General features: G+C 43.3%; 1 protein-coding gene across 4 annotated transcripts in view; it reads left to right on the top strand.

The window, feature by feature from the left end:
* Positions 1–22,582, top strand: part of CAK1AT (CDK-activating kinase 1AT) — a 39,935-nt gene extending 17,353 nt beyond the window's left edge. For 2 of the 4 annotated variants that reach the window (XM_087700314.1, XM_087700316.1), the window contains exons 3-4: positions 19,596–20,374; positions 20,525–21,801. In XM_087700314.1, coding sequence (XP_087556440.1) covers positions 19,621–20,374; positions 20,525–21,519 — 1,749 coding nt within the window. In that variant the 5' untranslated portion in view covers positions 19,596–19,620 and the 3' untranslated portion in view covers positions 21,520–21,801. Of the gene's footprint in view, positions 1–19,539; positions 20,375–20,524; positions 21,802–21,990 lie in introns of those variants that run through there. The other 2 variants (XR_015694923.1, XM_087700317.1) reach the window with 2 other exon arrangements.
* Positions 22,583–23,089: the final 507 nt, after the last annotated feature.

Below are 23,089 nucleotides of genomic sequence, written 5' to 3' on the forward strand. Positions count from 1 at the left end.
CAGTTGATCAATCAACGTACTTGGCATCCACTTTTACTCTTGCTATGTTATAGACAGAGCTATGGCATGCTCGCATGGGGCATGTGAACTATGGTAGCTTGATGCTCTTATAATGTACACAGATGCTGGATGAATTACCTCTTTTGGAAAGACCTCCTGAGCACTTGTGCGAAGGATGTATTTTGGGGAAAATGCATCGATTTTTGTTCCCCTGTGATGTTGCTTTTAGAGCCACAGCTATGTTACAATTAGTGCATTTAGATGTATGTGGCCCTATGCAGACAAAGTCATTGGGTGGATGCTACTACTTTGTGACTTTTATTGATGACTTTACACGATTCTGCTGGGTCTATTCTTTAGTGAAAAAGTCAGAAGTGTATGATGCATTCTTGGCTTTTGTAGCACTTGCTGAAAACCAATTTGGCTGTAAAATAAAGACTCTCCGCTCGGACCGAGGGGGGAATATATGTCCTCTATGTTGAATCCCTTTTTGAAGCAAAAGGGCATTGTTCATTAGTTTACTACTGCTTATACTCCACAGCAGAATGGGGTTGCAGAGAGGAAGAATCTGTCACTCATGGAGATGGCCAGATGTATGCTGAAAGATTTTGCCACACAGTTTTTGGATGGAAGCCGCAATGTGTGCTTGCCATGTTTTAAACAGATGCCCCACCAAAGCATTAAAGAATGTTATGCCTTTTGAGGCTTGGAACAGTCGGAAACCTTCTGTTGGTTACTTTCGTACCTTTGGGTGTCTTGCATATGCACACATTCCCCAGGTACTTAGAAAAAAGTTGGATAACAAGGCTGTCAAATGCATTTTTGTGGGATATAGTAGTGAGAGCAAAGGCCACAGACTCTTTGATCCTGTCTCTAAAAGGTGTTTGTTAGTAGGGATGTACTCTTTGATGAAAAATCAGAATTATCCCCTGCTGGTTTTGACACATATCAGGCTGCCCGTGATGTATTTGAAGGGTTGCTGCCCATTTCATTTGGTGATTCAGTTGGAGCTTCTGCAGGCGAACTTAATGTTCGGCCAGCTGCTCCATTGGAAAATGCAGAAAATCAGCCATTGGCTGATCTGAATATTCAGCAAAGTGCTGAATCTGAAATTCAGCAAGAGCTTGTGCACTGTTAGGAGGCAAGACAAATGCCTAGATGGTATTTACAGACTATGAAAGAAAGTAATCTGGATGCACCCATGGCTGATTGTACTAGAAGGCAAGCTCGTATGCATGATACTGCACATACCATGGAGTTTGTTATGGCAGCAAGTATAGTTGATGTTGAGGAGCCTGAATGTTTTCAGGATGCACAACATAATGTGCATTAGATAGCAGCAATGCAAGCTGAATTTGATTCCATCATTAAGAATCAAACATCGGATTTAGTGTCTTTGCTCTTTGGGAAGAAAGCCATTGGAACAAAATGGGTCTATAAGCTGAAACAAAATGCAGAAGGATATATTGACAAATATAAGGCAAGGCTTGTAGCTAAAGGCTATGCACAGAAGAAAGGCATTGACTATGAGGAGACATTTGCTCCTACCTCCCGAATGACTACCGTTAGGTCTATGGTTGCTTTGGCTGCCCATTATGGACGGATTGTGCATCAATTAGATATTAGAATTGCATTTTTACATGGGGAACTTCATGAGGAAGTATATGTATAACAACCCATAGGTTTTGCAGTTGAGGGATCCGAACACTTGATTTGCAAGCTAAAAAAGGCTTTATATGACTTGAAACAAGCTCCTAGAGCTTGGTATGCAAATATGATAACTTTTTACTCAGCCAAGGATTTATAAACAGCTCATTTGAGTCTATCCTTTATGTATGTAAAGAGGGGGATCCATGTTGATCATTTGTCTATATGTTGATGACCTTTTGGTTACAGGGACACATGCTGATGAGATTTCAGCATTTAAACAAAATTTGCAGCAAACTTTTGAGATGTCAGACTTGGGGTCTTTGCATTATTACTTGGGCATTCAGTTCATACATGATGCTAGAGGTATTGGTTTATCGCAGTCAAGATACATTGGTAAACTTCTTGAGAAGTTTTGCTTATAGGATCGCAAGCTAGTCTGTATACCAATGGAACCTGGACTAAAGCTGTCATTACATGATGACAATTATTTGTTTGATATATACACATATGCTCCAACAGTTGGATGTCTTATTTACCTATGCAACACTAGGCCAGACATACAGTTTGCAGTTTCAACCCTGAGCAGATATATGCATCAGCCACGTATGTCACATTGGCAGGCTGTTAAGCGTGTCTTTCATTACTTGCAGGGTACTAGATCTCTTGGATTGCTCTATGCCAAGGAGGGACCACTGCGGTTATATGCTTACAGTGATTCTGATTAGGCTGGTGACTATGATTCACGTCACTCCACTAGTGGCGATTGTTTCTTTCTTGGCTTATCTTGCATATCTTGGCTCAGCAAGAAACAATCCACTGTTGCCACATCGTCATGTGAAGTTGAATACAAGATAGCTTTCACTACCACAGTTGAATGTGTATAGATTAGATGCTTGCTAGCTGATTTGGATGTATGTGCTATGGAGCCTACTCCTTTGTTCACTGACAGTCAGAGCGCCATTGTAGTGGCACGGAACCCAGTGTTTTATGCACGCATGAAACACATTGAGATGCATTATCACTTTGTCAGAGAGAGGCTACATGCAGGTGATATCAACCTTGTCTATTGTCCTACCACCAATAATGTGGCAGACATCTTCACTAAAGCTCTTCCTTGTGACAAATTTGAAGCGTTTCACAATGCTTTAAATTTGATCTCCTTTGGTGGCGGATGATCCTTGTACTCTTGATCACTCTTCACTCCAGGGGGGTTTGTTGGGTATTTGACTCATTTGTTGGGTATTTGACTCACGCCTCACTTACGCCTATGCTCATATGGGAGTGTCGGTGATCAGTAGGACACTGGGGCACTTTTTACTCTTGGTAGGAGAGGTTTTTTCCCCCAGACTTATAGTCTTATTTTCGTATGCGCTTATGTGCTTATGTTACACACTTATGGGCACTTACCGTGTGTCGGGTGTGAACATCCCCTACAACCCTAAGGTTTAAGGGTTGTACTTTGTACTTTCATTCTACACTCTTTCAGTCTATTGGATTGGGTGTCGTGCTTCACTCTGTCTCTCTCACTCTCACATTGTCTACTGCACTCTCACTCTTCACTCTAGGGGGGTTTGTTGGGTTTTACTCACGCCTACTCTCACAGAGGAGTGTTAGTGATCAGTAGGACACTGGGGCACTTTTTACTCTCGGTACGAGAGGTTTTTTCCCCCAGACTTATTCTCTTCTTTTGTATGTGCTTATGTTACACACTTACAAGCACTTATCATGTTCAGGTGTGAACACTCCCTACAATCCTAAGGTTTAAGGGGTTGTACTTTGTACCTTCAGGTTACACTCTTTCAGTCTATTGCATTGGGTGTCGTGCTTCACTCTCCACACTGTCTATTGCACTCTTAGCTGAGCTTTGATCCTCTCAGCCTCTCATAGCTAGCACATACCTTAGCAGGTTCGAGTTGCTCGCTAAGGCCTTATAGAGTTATTCGTTGCGGATCCTGTTGATGAATACGGTGGTGACCCGTGTAAAATATTCCATAGTTTTTGGGAGTCAAGGACATGTCTCATTAGATTGGACCAGGTAGTAAAGTTGGACTCGTCAAAAGGAGTCTTTTATGTAAGGTATGTTTGGTTGATGAGCAAGAGGAACCATGAGGTGTTTGATAAGTGGGATAAGATGGATAAGGTGAAGAAAAAGGAGGTGGTGGAGGGGGAGGAAGAGGACGAGGTGGGTAGGCAAAAATAGGTTAAAGTGCCCAATGGGTGCCGATTGTGTTAGATCTATTTATCCAAATGTCGGTTGGGGCATAGCAAAGTGACTAGAAGGCCCATAGGCAATGCCATGATGGCAAATTGTGGAACCAATTGATCTACTCTTGGTAATGGTTGGGTAGCATTTCTAGGCCATGAAAATCTTGGAAGTGTGGGGAAGGGAGAATGAGTCTCCATCATAGGTACACCACCCGGTTGATGAAAAGACTAGGTCCTAAAAGCACTGCCTAAAGGCGAAGAACCCCCTAATGTGATGTGTGATGATATATGAGGTGTACGTAATGGAGATAGAAAGGAAGGTGCAGTGGAAGCAGAGGGGGTTGTTGAGCGTGACACATGAGAATGAGGCCATATTGGGCTCTTGAAATCTCGTACGGTTTATGGACTCCATGATAGTCCAAAGTCTCTCTAGCCATGTCGGAAGATGGTGGAGCAAGCTGTGTGGCCCACTCTTGCTGGATTTGGCTCACGAGAATGGAACAATGATGTGGCGTATGAAGTCATCTTGCCCTCTTGTTGTTTTTGCTTCTTGCGAAGGGGTTTCAGATCAAAGGCCTAGGTTTCTTTGAAGAGATCCTAGCTTTGATACCATGTAAAGAAATACCCTGTCCGAGAAACACAAATACAATCTTACGACAAAGCACATATTGAACATAACATAGTTAGGCTTAGGGTAACTCAGAGACAATGAACATAGTAATGAGTTTGAAATGAATGAATCTGTACAATTCAATGCTCATGTAACAAACACACTATGCAATGAATAAATATTGTATCCCAAACTTTTAGGTCTTGAGGATCAAGGCAGATGTAATGAGCTAGAGAGTGTGTCATACTTTTACGGATCCTGAAACGTAGCAAGGTAGCGGTAGCCTTCAAAGATGTGTGGCTGCGGTAAATGTAGCAATGTGGATGTTGGAATAGTGTTAGATAGATAGAGAAGAGAAAAAATCATCAAATGCAAGGTTTTGATGATGGCGGGAGCCTGGGCAGCAGTAATAGGAGCAAAACGTAGCACTACGAGTGATTTGGAGTACAGACAGGTGTCATGAGGACATGTATTTTTGAAACCTCACTTAACATTTGGATTAATTTTTAATCACATGGTTTAGTAAATGTTGCACATATGAGGTGTAACTGGGATTAGAGTAAATTTACGAGCTCGGGAATCTAAGAAATCACGGGATGTCAAAAGCAAAAGTTGCTATAAGTTATGTTGCACAGGTACTTGGTGGTATGTGGTGCTAGTTGTTGATCATCTATATGCACTTTGACAATCTCAATGCTCTTGCTGTCACGTACATCTCTAATGAAGCGATATTTCACCTGTATGTGCTTCGTCTTTGCATGAAAGTCGGGATTCCGTGCTAGCATGATAGCACTCTGACTATCACAATGGAGAACATGTAACTCTGTAATGCCAAGCTCTCCTACCAGATGTGAAAGCCATAAAGCCTCCTTGCATGCCTTAGTGGTAGCCACATACTCTACCTCTGTAGTAGACAATGCAACACACTTTTGTAGCCTAGAGATCCAAGAGACTGCTCCTCTTGTGAAGGTAAACACATACCCAGAAGTGGACTTTCTACAGTCCGCATGACCAACATAATCTACATCCGTAAAACCAACGATAGATGCCTTTTGCTTTCCAAAGCAGATGCCCAAATCCTTTGTGCATTTGAGATATCTCATAATACCTTTCACTGCTTTCCAATGCTTTTTACCAGGGTTTACCATGTATTTGCTAACCACTCCTACTGCAAAGGCAATGTCAGGACGTGTGGCAATCATAGCATACATCAAACTGCCAATAGTTAAAGCATATGGTATCTTGGCCATTTCAGCCTTCTCATCATCAGATGCAGGGCTGTTCTCTGCACTGAGTTTCACATATGGAGGCAATGGAACCCCAATTGTTCCCCCCCCCCCTCCCCCCTCCCCATATTGAAACACTGTAAAACCTTGGAGATATACTTTTATTGAGATAGATAGAGTAATCATTTTGACCTATCTTTGAGTATTCACATGCCAAGATTGTGATTTGCATTACCAAGATCCTTCATGTCAAAGTTGCCATGAAGACTTTGCTTTAGTGAGTCCAAGGTATGAGTATCTCTGCCATCAATTAGCATGTCATCAACATACAAGAACCAAGATAATCAGGTTGCCATCTGCTGCCTTCTTGGTGTATAAGCAGTGATCCACTTGACTTCTATGAAAACCTTGAGAGTGCATAAATGGATCAAACTTATGACCATCTTCTCTTTCACTTTTTCGTGAAATCCTTCAGGCTGTTGTATATATATGTCTTCATTCAAATCACCATGTAAGAATGCAGTCTTTACATCCATTTGTATGAGCTCCAGATCTTCAGTTGCAACCAAGCCCAAAATGGTTCTCAATGTAGTCATCTTGACTACAGGAGAGAGGATCTCATCAAAGTCAACTCCATGTTCCTGCTTGTACCCCTTCGCAACCAATCTTGCTTTGTACTTTGGCAAGGAACCAAAAGTAACCTTCATCTTGTAAACCCATTTGCATGGAAGGGTTTTCTGCCCTTTAGGCAACTGCACCAAATCCCAAGTGCCATTTTTCTCAAGAGATTGCATCTTTGACAACATGGCTTTATACCATTTCTTGTTGTCCTGTTTGTCCATTGCTTCCTTGAAGCAAGACGGTTCACCACAGTTTGTCAACATGACATAATCAGCCACATTGTTTGCACCAGGAATGAATCTATCGGTTTGTCTAGTAGTCCTAGACGATCTCCTAACCCAATGATCATTGTTTGTTGGTTGTTGAGCTTGTAAATTCCATGTTCAGCTTGTTGTCCTGGCATTTCAGCCTGCAAATCAGCATTAACTGCTTGCTATCCTGGCTGTTCCTACACATCCAATGGCTCATCATTATGAGCAATGGCTGGCTGATCATTTTCAGTATTATTTTCTGCATTTGCAGGTTCATTTACAGCAGGTATTTGCTGCTGTACAGCGGGCACATTTTGCTGTCCAAAAGGTATTTCTTCCCAGAATACAACCCTATAGACCTCCTCAGTCTCTTGGGGCTGTCTATGCATGCGATCTTCCCGGAAGATAACATCATTGCTGCGTACTATTTTCCTTTTCTCGGGATCCCATAATCTATACCCCATTTCACATTCGTTACCAGATCCTAGGAAAATGCATTTACATGACTTTGGCTCAAGTTTGCTGCGTTCTTTTTTACGAATGTGCACAAAAGCCTTGCAGCCAAACACTTTCAGGTGAGCATATAAAGGTGGCTTGCCCGACCACGCTTCCTCAGGGATCCCCCCTCCCCCAAAGACCTGTTTGGTGACCGATTAATCAAGTGAACAAGTGTCATAACAGCCTTTGCCCAAAAGCCATGGGGTAATGCAGTATGAGACAGCATCGTATGGATCTTATCTTGTATGGTCTAATTCATACGCTCTGCAACTCCATTTTGGGGTGGATTATGAGGGGCAGTGAGCTCCCTCTTTATCCCTTTGCTATCACAAAATGCCTGAAAGGCCTTGGACACATATTCCCCACCATTGTTAGAGTGAAGACACTTACGTGTCTTATCAGTTTGATTTTCAACCAATGCCAAGAATTTTTGAAACTTGTCAAGTACTTCGTCCTTGCTACGAATAGGGTAAACCCATACCTTCCGTGTAGCATCATCGACAAAGTATTTCTTTCCCCCTAAAGATGACCCTGGCATCTGACATACATTAGAATGTACTAACTCTAGAGGAGAAAATTTCAGCGAAAGAGACTTCTTATGAGACGTCTGTGCATGTTTACCATAAACACAATGATCACAATGCTCAAAATCAGCATAAGAAAGACAAGGCAAGTAACCCAAACGAGAAATCACTTTGATTCCAGTTTGACGCATGTGTCCCAACCGGCCATGCCACAAAGAAACACTTGGTTGCTCGGTCACAGCAATAACATGGTCACGCATACACGCATACTAGATAGATGGAGAGGATACAAGATATCACTTTTACAACTCTTGGCAATCACTCTAGATCCCTTACAAATCTTTCATTTCCCATCACTAAAGGTGGTATGAAATCCATTGTCATCTAGTTGCCCTGTGCTAATCAAGCTTTTCTTGAGCTGAGGTACATGCCGTACATGCTGAAGTTTGAAGACAGAACCATGCTGAAATTGCAGCTGCACACTGCTAATACATGCAATGTCACATGCATAGTTGTCCCCAAGATGGACAACACCATGTCGATCCCTTGTATAGTCAGAAAACCACTCATGATGAGGGGTGACATGAAAGGAAGCACCTGAATCTAGAATTCAAGTGTTCATGTCATCATCCGTATGTGCAAGTAAAGCATGTGTACTAAAGTGTGAAGAAACAAAGAGTATGTCATTCCCACTGTCACTGTCATGAGTGACTACATTTACTTCTTCAATTTTGACACTGCTCTTCTTAGGCTGACTCTCTTTCTTCTCTTCCTTGCTATCATCTGTCTTCTTGCCCTTTTCTTTCCCTTTCTTCCATTTGTAGCAGTCTTGTTTAAAGTGACTCTTCTTCCACAATGATGGCATTCAACATCCTTACCATGTGATTTACTGCGTCCCTTGCTATTAGATTTGCCTTTCTGCTGTGATTTGCCCCTAGTATGCAAAGCACTGGAAGACTTACTGGATGCATTGTTCTGCCGATTCATTTCTTCCATGAGTAGAGCACTCTCTATACCAGCATACAAAAGCATAACATTAGAATTGCTCATAGTAGTCCTGAATGTTTCCCAACTCTCTGGCAGAGTGCAAAGCAAGAACGTAGCCTTAAATTCTTCATCAATCATGAACTTCAAGGCAATCAGCTAGCTGAAAATGGAGTTAAACTCACTCAAGTGAGTAGACATTGTTGTACCCTCTTTCATACGCAAATCCATAATTTCAGCCAATAAACTTTGCTTGTAGCACTCTTTTGGGCATACAGTTCTTCCAGTCAAGTCCAAATAGCATAGGTAGAATCCAAACCTTCAATGTTAAACAACAAGGCATTAGAAATCGATAGCTCGATGATTGAGCGTGCTAGCTCATTTAACTCATCCTAGTCTTCCTATTCCATATTTGTGGGCTTTGCCCCTTTGGTCTTAATCGGCCTTGCCTGCTTCTTCTGCAACAGGATATTATAGCATTGTTTTTGCTAGACTGCAAAGTTATATGCTCTTTCAAGCTTCATCATGTGCTTGAGATGATTGCTATCACTGCTGCCAGCCATGATTTTCAGCCCTAATGTGACTAAAAAATTCAGCAAATGCAGGCCCAAGCTATCACACGAGTGACCAAGGTACAAACAAGTACCAATCAGCAATAAATAACCATGTAAAAGCAGAAATTTCAGATCTGCAAATAAATTTTCAGAAGCACTAAACCTTGTGCTACAGCACTCCACAATTGATTACAGCTTCCAAGGACAAATACATCACATTACATGAGAAGTTCCAAATCTTAGCTGCAATTTCTGTTGTACATGCACCCACGGGTACAAAATTTGACACACCGCATGTACATAAAATGACCAAATGGCGCACAAATTTCGCCCAAACAGCAAAAGCCCCAAATTGCATGGGGGAACTGAAGATGTTCTCGAAGCCACTGTGCAATGTGCATCAATATCCAGAAATTGGGTGAATTTCAGCCCAATTCTTGGATGTACATGAAAAGCCCCAAATGTCGGAGGCAAAATGTCACAAATTCTTGCAATTTCTGAGACAAATATTATTGTTGTGTCTTGCTCGCATCAAATTTGGACAAATCCCTAAATTTTTGACACAAATCTACTCAAAATTCTGAATTGTGCTTACACGCACGAATGCTTGCAAAGGAAAGGGGATAAAAGGGGTTAAAAAAAAAGAAAAAAAGAAAAAACTGATTTTTGAGAAAAAAATCAGGGGAGGGGGATCCGTTGACCCGCTGACTTGGGTCGCGACTGTGTAGCTGGCGACCGCCGCGCGCTGGACCCGTCTCCTTGCCGCGCGCTGGAGTCTCACGTGGCGCCTGTCTGTCGTCGTTCGTGCAGCAATGTCATCTGCTTGTTGCCTTCTGCAAAATCAGCAGCCGTCACCTTCTGCAGCCCGGTCACGCCAAGACCAGCGGTCGTCTGAATTGTTTGCCTGCAACTGCCTTGTCGTTGCTGGACCTGCAGACGTTCGTCAACGTGATGCCTGGCACCACACGTTTTGTAGCCTACTGTACCTCCGACTCTGAACATTTGACTCCTGCACGACTGCTGGAGCATTCAACACAACCTGTACTCTGATACCAATTTGAAGTGAGCGATGTGCAATGACATTGTAATGTGCGACGATGAGAATGTCAAGTAGAGAGCAAAATGTGAGTAAGAGTAGCGAGTGAGAGTCAGAGATAGAGATGCATGATGTTCTTGGGTACAATTTTGTGTGTATCTCTTTAGGTCTTAGATAGATATATATGAAAGTACAAATGTGCTAAGGCTGTGTTCACACCCGTGCACATATAAAAGGCACGATGACCCTTTATTACTAACAGTTGAGACAAGGCAGCAACAGTAAATGACAGATTTTCTTCAGCTCTTTGCGAAGCGAGTGTGAAATTTTTCTCTCCTCAGTAGTCTCTCTCATCTCCCAGCCTTTCTACACCCTTGCTCCGAAGATTACAACATGGAGATCACCAGAGGCTGAGAAATTTCAGATTTCTTTGCTATAAACCCTAATCTGCAATAGAAATTAGGGTTTACCAATAATATTGGGAAACATGCCAAAAATTGGAAGCTCCAAGTCTTGGATTCAACATGGTTGAAGTTGTTTTCTGTCAAATTTAGGATAAGGGACCAACAAATCAATGAATTTGGAGCATATTCAATCTCCATCAAAGCGGGTGAAGGCCAATTGACTGCTTGAATCAAGGGGCAAATGAGATTGAAGAATTGCTGGTCATTTTGGATAGCATACCGAAAGGGATTGGGAGAATCCCATTGTACCTCAACTTCTTCTTCGATTAAGTTAAATAAATACTGAAAGGGGTGTCAGTTTTTGGGCCAATAAGGTGTCCTTTGTCCAAGATTGTAAGTTAATTTGGATTTCTCAGTTTTGTAATAAATGTTACTGTTGTAACTAGGTTGTAATTAGGGAATTACCACCCATCCACGGAAGAAGGCTGGTTACAACGGGAGTAGTTGGAGAGCCCAAACACAGCAATTAGGAGGTTGCCAAGTGCTTGTGGAGTTGCCAAACAACAAAATGTAGCTTGGAGAACTGGTTGCTAGATGCAAACGCAACAAGGTGAGAAGATGGATCAACTCACAAAAGTAGTACATGGTGCGGACATCGATGTGATGGCTGGAAACTAGTGCCAGATGGGATGTAGATAGTATGGGACAGCTTCAGCTGAGATGTCCTCCGCAAACGGGGGGTGGTACAACTTCAATTGAGATGGGCGGCTGTCCTGGCAAGTTATACAGCTGTCTCCCATAGTCAAGCCACGCATTTGTTGATGTAATCTGTATCGGGGGCTGTCTTTCATGGAACATCTTGCATGCGCTTTTGCTATCCCGCCCCAAAAATAGATGATATATCTCTGCTTCTGCTTTCGCTAAGTAGTCTCGTTTCTTCTTCCGCACAAGGCGTTTGAAGAACGCCTTTGCTTGGCGATGTGTCTGAGTGCCTAGCTCCGCTTCCCTTTGTAGGCGAGCTCGTGTGACTCTACACTCATCATCATACCAGCTATTTTGGGGAGCAGTAGATCATGTGGGTCTACATTGGGGCAAGGTGTGTGGGAATGCATACATGGCAACCTGTTTTGTCTGTTCTTTCCACACTTCCTCCCTGACCTTTCCAATAATGTCCAAAGGCAAATGAGGAAACTGTGTGTTCACAAATTCGTGACTATATGCCTCAAACTCCTCTTCTTTTGTCCAATTCTGAAACTCCTGTAATAGAGCCTGTGCAAAGGATTCCTGTTTCTCCTCTTTAGTAGTCCAATAGTGAAATTCCTCAAGCCAAGAATCCATTTCTCACTATATTTTGTAACTCAGGAAAATTCTGTACCTGTGCCATTCTGAAACATTCCGCCTGACACCCAAAGATGTATTCGCAGGATCGCCAAGTGTTATGGGCCTAAAAGCTTCCCTTACTTTTACCCAAAGCAAATAGTTTCCTCTATAATAAACATATCCAATCTGTTTTCAACCTTGACTAATCTGTCTGTTTTGAACATTAATTCCAAATCATTCCTTTTATCAACAGGCTCATTTTCGACCACACAGACTCCTTTTCTTCCTTAATTACTGTGAGTTTTGGGGTTGCTTAATGAAAGCTAATACTTTTAGCTCAAGAGGTTCTCTATCTTGTATGGCACAAGACATCAAACAATAGTTAGTACAAACAAGCTCGATGGAGTGTGCTTGGCTCCTCCAAGAATGCCACGGGCAATCAACAACTTTGTCACGGGGATGTGAAATTTTAAGATACTTTAATCTTGCTGATAACATTTAATTAAGTTATTAATCAAATGTGCAAGGTTGTTTAGCACATGTGATACACATGGTAGTTATTTCATGGTAACGATTCAAGGACCTTGAGGATGCAGTGGGTGTCAAAGGAAAAAGTTGTAATAAGTTATGCGTGATGATAGGTACGTCACCGTACTATGTGGTACTCGGTGTCAGAGTGGTAAAGTATGCATTTTCAATTTATGTGAATTTTATGCTTGCTATAATTAGTGCTCCATTAGGTTATATATCACCCTATCCAAGGAGGAAGGCTGGTTTCAACTGCCGCTTCTCAAAAACTCCCTCAATCCTTGCATCACAAAGTATATCATGTGTCCAATGAGGAGGAGGCTGATATCCTTCTCATCACTCTGTAGTGGTAAAGTAGACATTTTCAATATATGTGAATTTTATGCTTGCTATAATTAGTGCTTCATTAGGTTATGTACTACCCTATCCAAGGAGGAAGGCTGGTTTCAGTTGCCACTCCTCAAAAACTCCCTCAATCCTTGCATCACAGAGTATTTCATGTGCCCAATGAGGGGGAGGGCGATACTTCCCTCATCGCTCTATCTTTAATGGTCTTTGATACATTCATTGATGCGGACTCAACGATGAATTCGATGGTGAGACAATCTCCTTCTCCACCAATGGGGGAGCCTCAAGAGGAATAGGCTCCAAGGGCACTAGCTCGGGTGCCCAATTGTCACCCTGATCTCCAAGGGTGGGATGGTCAACCCCCCTCTCTGTAGCTAGAAACTCCATGAACCGAACATCTTGACTTGTATATACCTTCAGCAAAATGGGATCATAAAGCTTGTATCCTTGGGATTGCGAGCTATAATCTATGAACACTTGTCTTTTGGAAACATGGTCAAACTTCTCCCTTTGTTTCTTTGGGATGTAAACATAAGTATCATATTCCAACACCCTAAAATACGAGATATCCATCTTTTGACCAAAGTATGTCTCAAATGGTGTCATACCAACCATAGGTGATGTAGGTAGAAGATTGATTAAGGATGTACAATAGTGGCCATTGCTTTGGCCCATAGACATTGTGGTGTCTGCTGATGCTCCATCATAGTCTAGGCCATCTCGATCACATTGCGGTTATTTTGCTTCAATATGCTATTCTTGTGAGGTTGGTTTGTGTTGGCAAACTCCTAGTGAATGCTACAATTGCACAAAACTTGGCCAACTTGGTGGAGACAAACTCTCCTCCTTTATCAGAATGCAGGGTCTTGAGTTTCCTATTAGAGCTGGAAAGGCTCCTTAGCTCTATGTGAAGCCTTGCTGGGAATCACATCTCTATGGTGCTTGCCACGAATGCAAGACGCACATGGCCGAGCCAATCTCCGCTAACATATGATAGAGCCAAACTGCCTCCATAGTGGTCAAACATAAGGCCCGATACTCAGCCTTTGTAGAAGAAAGAGTCATAGTAGGTTGCTTCTTGCTGCTCCAAGAGATAGCTCCTGATCCAAGGGAAAAAGCATAACTTGTAGTGAATTGTCTCGAAGCCACATCACCTGCCCAATTAGAATCACTCCATCTAGAAAGAGTAACCCCCTCTCCATACATGATCTTGTAGGATCGAGTCCCTTGCAAATACCGAAGGACATGCAAAGGCTGTCCTCGAGTGATTGTGTATAGGAGTCTGCATGAAAGAAGACAACAAAGCCACCACAAAATAGATATTTAACCGAGTGTGGATAAGCTAGAAAAAAGAGCCAATAAGGCACCTGTAACGGGTGGGATCAGTAAGGGGAACTCCATTTGCCACAACTTGGACTCAGGGTCCATGGGGCAAGAAATAGGCCTACACTCGGCCATACGGAACTCCGAAAGAAGATCAGAGATGTACCTATGCTGAGAGATAAAAATGCCCTGCGCCATTTGATAGATCTACAATCCAAGAAAAAAGTGGAGGATCCCAAGATCCATCATGTCAAACTCTCGCCGAAGAATAGCTCAAGTGTAATCCACCTCTTGAGTGTCTCTCCCTGTAATGATAAGATCATCAACATACAAAATCAGGAAAACACAATGGCCACCCACAACCTTCAAATATAGGTTGGGGTCATGATCGGAGCAATGGAAACCACTCTGCACAAAGAAGCAGTCAATTTGCTGGTACCAAGCACGAGGAGCCTGCTTTAGGCCGTAAAGGGCCTTCCACAACCTGTAGACACGATCCTCCTTCCTTTGCCCAAGAAAACTTGGAGGTTGTGGAACATAAATCTCCTCCTCAAGGATGCCATTCAAGAAGGCTGATCTGACGTCCATTTGATAGACAGGCCAGTGGTGGTGGGCTGCAAGAGTCAAAATAACTCGAATAATAGATATCCGATCCGTAAGAGCAAAGGTCTCAAAATAATCCAATCCTGCCCGTTGTGCAAAACCCTTGGCAACAAGCCTAGCCTTATGCTTGTCCAAGGAACCATCTGCAAGATACTTGGTCTTACTTGGTCTTGAAGCCCACTTCACACCTATCACCTTCTGCTTCTTGGGATGCGGTACAAGCTTCCAACTCAGATTTCGCTCGATGAAATCAAGCTCATCCTGCATAGCGTGCCTCCAAACATCTTGTGCAAGAGCCTCCTCAACAATAGAAGGCTCGGAATCTTGAAGAATTTGAGACATAAGAGCATAGTTCACACGGAGTGAACTATCCGGCTGGGCCTGTAATCGGGCTGGTTTGTGTGGACCTGAAGGAGTAGTAGGAAAGTGAGAAACATCGGGATCTTGCATAAGCTGCTTGTACCACCGAGGAATCCTAAGAGAATCCTCCCATTGCGAGGGAAACCATGTAGCCTTCGGCACCTGCTTGTGGAAGGGACCCCCCCTTACCATGGGAAGGTAGATCCTCCTCATTTGAAGAAGGCTCCCCCTCTGATGATTGAGTATTCCTAGAAGACTCCTGAGGGGAGGTTGAAGGGGTAGTAGAACTCAATGAAGAAGTAGTTGCGTCCGTCAAAGGTGGAAGGGAAGTCGGGGTAGAGGGTAAAGGAGGAGGAGGAGGGGGAGGGGGAGGAGCCGAAGACGGAGCGCTAAGAGGCAACCTGGAAGGAAGAAGAGGGATAGAATGTGGGGGAGGGTCAGTTGATGACGAAGTATCACTTGTAAGAGAACCATCAATAGGATCCTTGGAGGCTGCAGCCCTATCAACGATCACATCCTTGCTCATCTTAATCTTTTGTGTTGTCAGGTTGTAGAGCCGACATCCCTTCGTAGTCGTGCTATAGCCCACAAAGATAAGCCTGCTGGACTTTGAGTCTGAGCTTCGTCTTCCTCTTCTTCTTGTCCACATGGACATAGGCACCACATCCGAAGATGCGAAAGTGAGACACGAAAGGCTTCTTCCCAATGAAAGCCTCATAGGGAGTCATGTCCTGTAAGGCCGAAGTCGGAGAATGGTTGCAGATGTTAGCCGTAGTAGCCACCGCCTCACCCAAAGGGAATGAGGAAGACTCCTATGCTCCAACATCGATTAGGCCATCTCCACCATGGTCCGATTTGCACGCTCCAACACACTACTCTTTGATGGTATGTTCAAATGGGAATACTGTACTTGAATACTGTGATCCCTGCAAAATTGAGAGAAGAGGTGAGAAGTAAACTCGCCACCGTGATCAACTCGTACACCACGAACTTTGGAAGTAGTTTGTGTCTCCGCAAACACCTTCCACTCATGGAATTGAGGGTACGCCTCGCTCTTGTATTCCAAAAAATATGGCTATACACTACGATTGAAGTCGTCAACAATCAACATCAGATACTTGGCCTTCCCAAGGGAGGCCATGCCCATAAGTTTGCAAAGATCAGTATGAACCAACTCCGACGGTGAAGAAGCCCTCCTAGAAGCAACCTGTGGGTGAGGCTGCCTATGTTGCTTGCCCCTCAAGTAGCTGGGGTATAAAGTGTGAAGAGGAGGGAAATTAAGAAGTCCCTCCACCATCTTTCTCCGAGAAGCCTGCTGAATCGCATTAAGGTTTAGATGCCTATAACGAGCATGCCAAAGCAGCCCAAGCTTGTGGGAAGCCCTTGCGCGGCTAAGGTTGTGATCTTATAGAGCCCACCCTCTTGTGTACTTGTCCAAAGAGCTGCACTTGTAGAAGCATCCTCCACAGTGACTGCATCCTGGGTGAAAATGACTTGGGTTCCTAGTTGTGTAAGACCATGGACAGACAAGAGGTTAAAACCCAAATTAGGTACATAAAGAACTTTGGTGGAAGAAGACCGCTTGTATGAGAACAAAGGTAAAGTCCCCACGCTTCGAACAGGGATAGTAGAATTGTCACCAATGGTGACAGTGCCCCCTCTGGAACGTACATCTTGAAGCCAATCCTTCGTGAAGGTCATGTGAGAAGATGCTTCACTGTCCACAAGCCAAGGGTTCTCCCGGGTGGTAGAAGCTAGGGCTGTATCCTCCTCAACAAAGGCTCCATGCTTTTAGTTAGGCGGTGATACCATGTGCGAGTGCGCAACGGGAGGAGGAACATGGAGAGAGAGAGAGAGAGAGAGAGAGAGAGAGAGAGAGAGAGAGAGCAGAAAATGAACGAAGAAATACTGCACCGACTGAAACGAATGCTGAATACAAAGCTATGGATTGATCAATCCTTGCACGCAGCCCGGAGCGTCAGTGAGGGCACCAAATCAGGCTGGAAAAGATAGCAACACCAATGTCAGAGAGGAGAGGGAGCACTGTGTGCTGAATTTGCAAGAAGTAAGTGAGAGTGACTAGGGGGCCTGCTATATATAGCCCCCCACCTCCAGATCTGACCGACATGTTGGCGGCAGCCCCAAACTCGCCGATTGCCCAAGAAATATTCGCATCTATACCTCCAAACACACTTGCTTCATCACAGTCATCCGATTGTACAATAGGTACAATTCTAGCCATATCTCTCGAGCAACATTCAAATGCTCGATGTGAGCTATCACGATTGAAGTGCGAGAGAGAAATAGGAACGATTGGATGCGGGCATTCAGTTTCTCTCAATGTGCTTGTACCTTTGCCAACTTAGCTTTCTCATTAGCAGAAGCTTGGGGACATCACGAGTTGTAGGATAGTCTATGGTCTTGGTCACAAGCTCCGCCAAATCATAGGACTCCAAGATGGCAAGCATCATTACCCAGATGCGGTAATTTTCCCCATCGAGCTTTTGATTTGAAGGAAGAGCGAGTAACGTGAGGATCTTATTGTCCACAGTAGCTTGAAACTCCATGTTGAGCTCGGAAGACATTGTCACCTAAATAACCTGCTCAAAAACAAGGGTAGCCCCCCTTGACCTTGAAAAGGAAGCTTGCCAGGACTTCCTCCACTCGTCACAAATCTGTTTCAACTGTTGGAGGCAATGAAAACCCAAAATCTACACCAAAAGACTGAAAACACAGCCTTTTCTCCTCCACGAAGAGCAAAAACATACAAAAAACAGCAACTTTGCTCCTTTCCTATGCTTGAACTATTTGTCTTAGCCTTATGTTGATGCACATCCCTCTCGCTCGCCCTCGAACATTGAAAATGCAAACTTTTGTCATGCTGAAGTCTCCCTTTCAGGTCTGTCCATGATCAATCAACCCTTCAACGCTGCTCTGATGCCATGTCAGAGTGTAGTGAATGCGGAACCATATGATTGGACTAAAGGAAAATGAACATGGATAAGAGGGAGGGAGAGAGAGAGTAGAACGCAGAAATCTGCAGTGAATGAATGCTGAAATGAAGGAAGTAGATATGTACAACAGGCTATCAAGTGTACCTCTGCTGAGGATCTCTCTCCACTTGCAAAACTCAAGTGGAAATGACTGGGGAAGGCCAGCCAATATATAGGCAATCAAAAATAGGGAAAAATGACCATGTTGGCAAGTAAAAAACTGACTGCCTGCTGCATAAAATAATCGCAGCAATTAAAATCATTAAAAAAAAAGGCTGCACAAATATGCTTCATGTCATGTGGCATCCTGCCACCTAAGCCTGTACAGCCTGCCTGACTGCCTAGGACTACTAAGAATCAGTTGATGACTGCATGAAACTGTTGACCTCAACTAGGAAATGCATAAATCTGCCCGAAAGTAATAACTCTACAGCTGTACTTTATCTGTGCCTGTCTAGGGAATGACTGAATCTCTAACAGTGTGCACACATACTTGCCACAGTCCCACCCACTCGTCCATACACACCTACCTACTCTCCACATGATAAGGCAAACAGCTGATGAATATGAAATGTTATTTTTGTATTCTGTTCCATTCCCCTGTCCTTGTCCTCGCCCTTGTCATAGTCCCAATCCTTGTCCCCTTCCCCATCCCCTTCTATGTCCATCCCCCATTTGACCATGTCACACGGAGAGGGACACATGGAAGTTTGTTTGAGAAGTGTCTTGACACTTGTCTCCTCTTTGAGGCTTATTTGTTTGGCTCACTATCATTAGGAAAAGGAATAACCAAATTTCGCAAAAGCTTCAGGGACACAAATTTACTATCTTTTTAGTAACACCGTCCCTATGTTTTTGCATATTCATTTTTTAGACCAATCCAAACAATCAGCAATGATTAAGGAGATACAACTGAGGCATGTCAAGTTGCCATTTACAATGTGCTGGAGTCTCCTCTCCTCCAACATGTGTAAAATAGCCGTACGATGAAAATACAAGTGTGTCCCATGCTCATAACTGCATTTGACATAACGACTTCTAATATACAATTGGCTCATAGTCTGGTCTTGTGATTAACCTTTACCCATGAGATGTGCTTTGAACTTTTGCAGACTAAATATAACTGAGTTCAAAATACATGTTTAAGACCCGTTACTTTCCTCCAGGGATGATCAATAGTATGCAAGGACATGTTGGTCTCTTATGACCTAGGACAGGCAAGACCACCATCAAGCGAATATCTCATGTTCTGGTTCCTAGTTCGTAGATCAGACAACCATCAGATGGCTGTACATCCTGAGTCATACAATTGTGGTTTTGCCGTCTCCAAATGCTTCCATGATATTAAAGAGCTAAAACTTCGCAAATGGACATAGAGTTACTTTTTCAAGTTTCATGATCTTTGTATTCTCTTTTGCAATATTCTAGTGCTTGCCAATGTTTTTTTTTCCTTTTTTAAATGTTTTCCCCTTTTTTTCTGGGGGGGGGGGGGGGGGCGCAGGGGTCTGATACATCCATAGAGGAACTTTCACATTTACTTTTGTGCAACTTTTGTAGATGAAAGTTTTACCCATGTTTTGAGATGGGGAGCTGGAGCATATATGAGAACAAGGAACTCTTGTCAAGGTATGAGATCTTGGGCCGCATAGGTTCAGGGTCTTATGCAGATGTATACAAAGGAAAAAGGAGACTTGATGATGTGTTAGTGGCACTTAAAGAAGTACATGACTATCAGAGCTCCTGCAGAGAAATTGAAGCATTGCTGCGCTTGAGGGACCAACCCCATGTTATTCAGCTCTTAGAGTACTTCTGGCTGAGTGAAGATGATGCTGTGCTAGTTCTTGAGTACCTGCCATCAGATCTGGTTGCAGTCATTAACGAAGGACAGAGCAGGGAGCCAATCAAGGGCCTGACTGAGGCAGAGATCAAAAGTTGGATGCTCCAGCTTCTGCATGGAGTTGCTGCCTGCCATTTTGCATGTGTCCTTCATCGTGATCTCAAGCCCTCTAATTTGTTGATATCAGCATCTGGAGTTTTGAAAGTTGCTGATTTTGGTCAGGCTCGCATTGTGGACTGCTACCAGGGCTCCCCAGATGACACCTCACAGCAGTATGTTGATACAACAGCATATCATGGAGAACATGACATTTCCATTGCACCAACCAAGGCATGCCAGAGTGTCGGTTTACATTCAGAAAAACAAGACGAGAAGGTTTCTATCTTAGCCACCTTTCATAAAGAAAAGGTTGGTAGAATTGCTCCTTGTGGGCAAGGGTCATCAACACCACCGTCATCACCCCTGCTTGTGGAAGGCAGCTCAGCATTGACTGTGGATGGTGAGTCTGGTTGTAATGCAGGCTCCAGGGTTACTGTGTTTCAGCAGCTCTGTAAACCATTCTTTTTATTCTTGGTTGAATGTTGCACATCTCTTGGTAAACTAACTTGTTTGTAGGCGGTCTCATTCTTCTTTGATTTGTGGTTGTCAGGGTGTGACTATCAGCAGGGGAATGCAGTTCCTTCTGTTGATAGTTTGATTATAAAGAAGAGGCTCAGGCAAATGGATAACCTTGACCCCTTAAATGGAAAAGCCTATGCAGAAGACAATAAAGAACTTGAGACTATGCTGAATCCTGAATCCATGCACTCACTTTTGGAGGAAAGGGAACATCCGTGTTTGAAGCAGGAGCAAAGTCCACAGCAGAACACATCTCCTAGTGGTCTCATCACTGAAAAATTGGCTAGTGAGTATTTCAAGGAGGTTCCATCTCCTGGCCAGTCCTTTGATACTTCTGGAGACATTGAGAAGGAGCATCTGCTAGAAGAAGAATTGTCCCATCTGCCAGGCATAGAACTCGATGCAGATGATAGATGGTGGAGAGATCAAGAGTTCAATCCCGAAAATGAGCAAAGCTCTCAAGTTTTTGATGGAGCATCAGAAAGGAGTACAGAATTTCTGAGTAACGATGTTTCTTACTACAGGGAGGATGTGGAGTCTGAGTATACAGGTTGTGTTGGAACAAGGTGGTACAGGGCTCCAGAGCTTCTCTATGGTGCTACAAGTTACGGTACTGAAGTGGATATGTGGGCAGTTGGCTGCATGTTTGGTGAGCTGCTGCTAGGACATGCGGTTTTCCCTGGTTTGTCTGATATCGACCAGCTCAGTAGAATAGTGAGAGTGCTAGGCAATCCAAATGAGAAGAACTGGCCTGGTGTTTCTAAGCTACCTGATTACGGGAAAATATCTTTTTCTGACAGTAGGACTTGTTTTTCTCTAGACGAATTTGTAAAAGCAGGCTCAAGAGAAGCACATGAATTGCTGAAAAGGCTTCTCACTTATGATCCAGCATCCCGCTTGAGTGCCTCAGAGGCCTTACAAGACACCTTCTTTTCTGTGGAGCCTGCTCCTCTTCCAACTTCGGAGCTCAAAGTTCCCTCTCCAAGTATGCAAGTTAAAAATGATGAGGATTTAACGAGTCTGTAGAAGAGTCACTTGAGGAATCAATGAATTTTTAAGGAGAACCAGGGCTTCTGATTTGGTAAGTTGTAAATGTACATGTAGTATTGATGATAGATTTTTCTGCACGCATTATAACATGCAGTACTGGGTTTCAAAAAAATACTAGAATAAAAAAAGGAACTCATTGTTTGAGGTAAGAAGGCCATGTTGCAGGCTATTCTTGTAACCGAAAGTTATACTTAAACTTGTATACTTGAAGTCTTTGGCTTGCCAAGTTGAAGTTGAATTTGTGTTTGGCTTCCCATCTTTTAGCTAGTTTGCTGGATGCACGTCCATGTGCAGGTGTGCTCAGTGCTTCCTGCAAATTTTATGATGGGCTTTGTGTTTTGTGCGCTTCTGCTTGTCTGACTGCTAGTTCAGTAAGAAAGAGTCACGTCTAGGTTCAATTTGTGATTTCAGTGCCAACAGTGTGTCTTTATCTTGTGGCTATTGCAGTAGCGACTAGGGCTCAGTGAGTTTGATCCAAAACATGAAGTTTGCGATCCTGTGGAATCATCTATACATATAACAAGGTTGAGTTGAAGTTAAAAAGCTCATTTCTGGTGATGATACAAAGATCCTGGCATGTTTATAGCTGTCCTTTGGGTGCTGAATCTTTATTTTAGGTTCATATCTGATGGGCGTACACCTTTCTTTAACCCTGTGTATCCTTTATGGATGGATATCTATCAATAAATGTCTGCAAGAAGTTGGCATTGCTGCCACATTTTGCTGGTTTTTTTGGGTGTTGGCAGACCCAAATGATCGGGACGGCTATAGAAGATTGACTTGCAGTACAGGGGATAGTCATTGGAAAGCCTTTTGTGTAGGAGATTATGTTCAATGTATCCTAGCTTTTAGGTCTTCACACATGCCTAAACTATTTCATATTGAAGGATGTAATGAAGCTGCTGCCCAACCTACATGGCACTCGCTTATGATCGCTGGACTAAAAAGAATCTATACTATTGAAGCTGCCACCTAACCTACATGACACTTGCTGCATGATCTTGAACCAAAAGAATTCTGCAAATCTATTTTAGCTGCTCTCTCTCACTTCTCTCTCTATATATATGTGGTGTGCATGCACGTGTGCTAGCTTCCATGGGGTCTGACCTTACACACTGTGTATTGCATGTGCGTGTGTGTGAAATCTTTCTGTCTCTGCCCCCCCTCTCTCTCTCTCTCTCTCCCTCTCTCAGCACTAGCTGTTAGTGTTTCCCTAAAGCTCACTTAGTAGTTTAGCGAGGCTCTATATGCAGTAGTAAGGATAGCATTTTCCCATTCTTAGTCCACATGGGGAGTCTTCTTTGGGATTATGCCCCATAACAGGTAGTTTGATGATGATGTGTCATTAGACTAGTTGGAGAGAGATCTATACCAGTTGTTCTTGAGCTGAGACTCTAGGGAGGCATGGAGGCTATTTAGAGAGCATTGCCCAGTGGCACCTATTATAGCTTTAGCTACATGGGAGTAGTATGCAGGTACCCTATACATAGTAGTAGATCAGCCTCCTCTTTTTGATTCACTTGAGCCTTGTCTAGAGACATTCACC

This window comes from Lygodium microphyllum, chromosome 19 (genome assembly GCF_053477565.2).
Source record: "Lygodium microphyllum isolate KBCC chromosome 19, Lygodium_microphyllum_v1.1.10, whole genome shotgun sequence".
Classification (NCBI taxonomy): domain Eukaryota; kingdom Viridiplantae; phylum Streptophyta; class Polypodiopsida; order Schizaeales; family Lygodiaceae; genus Lygodium; species Lygodium microphyllum.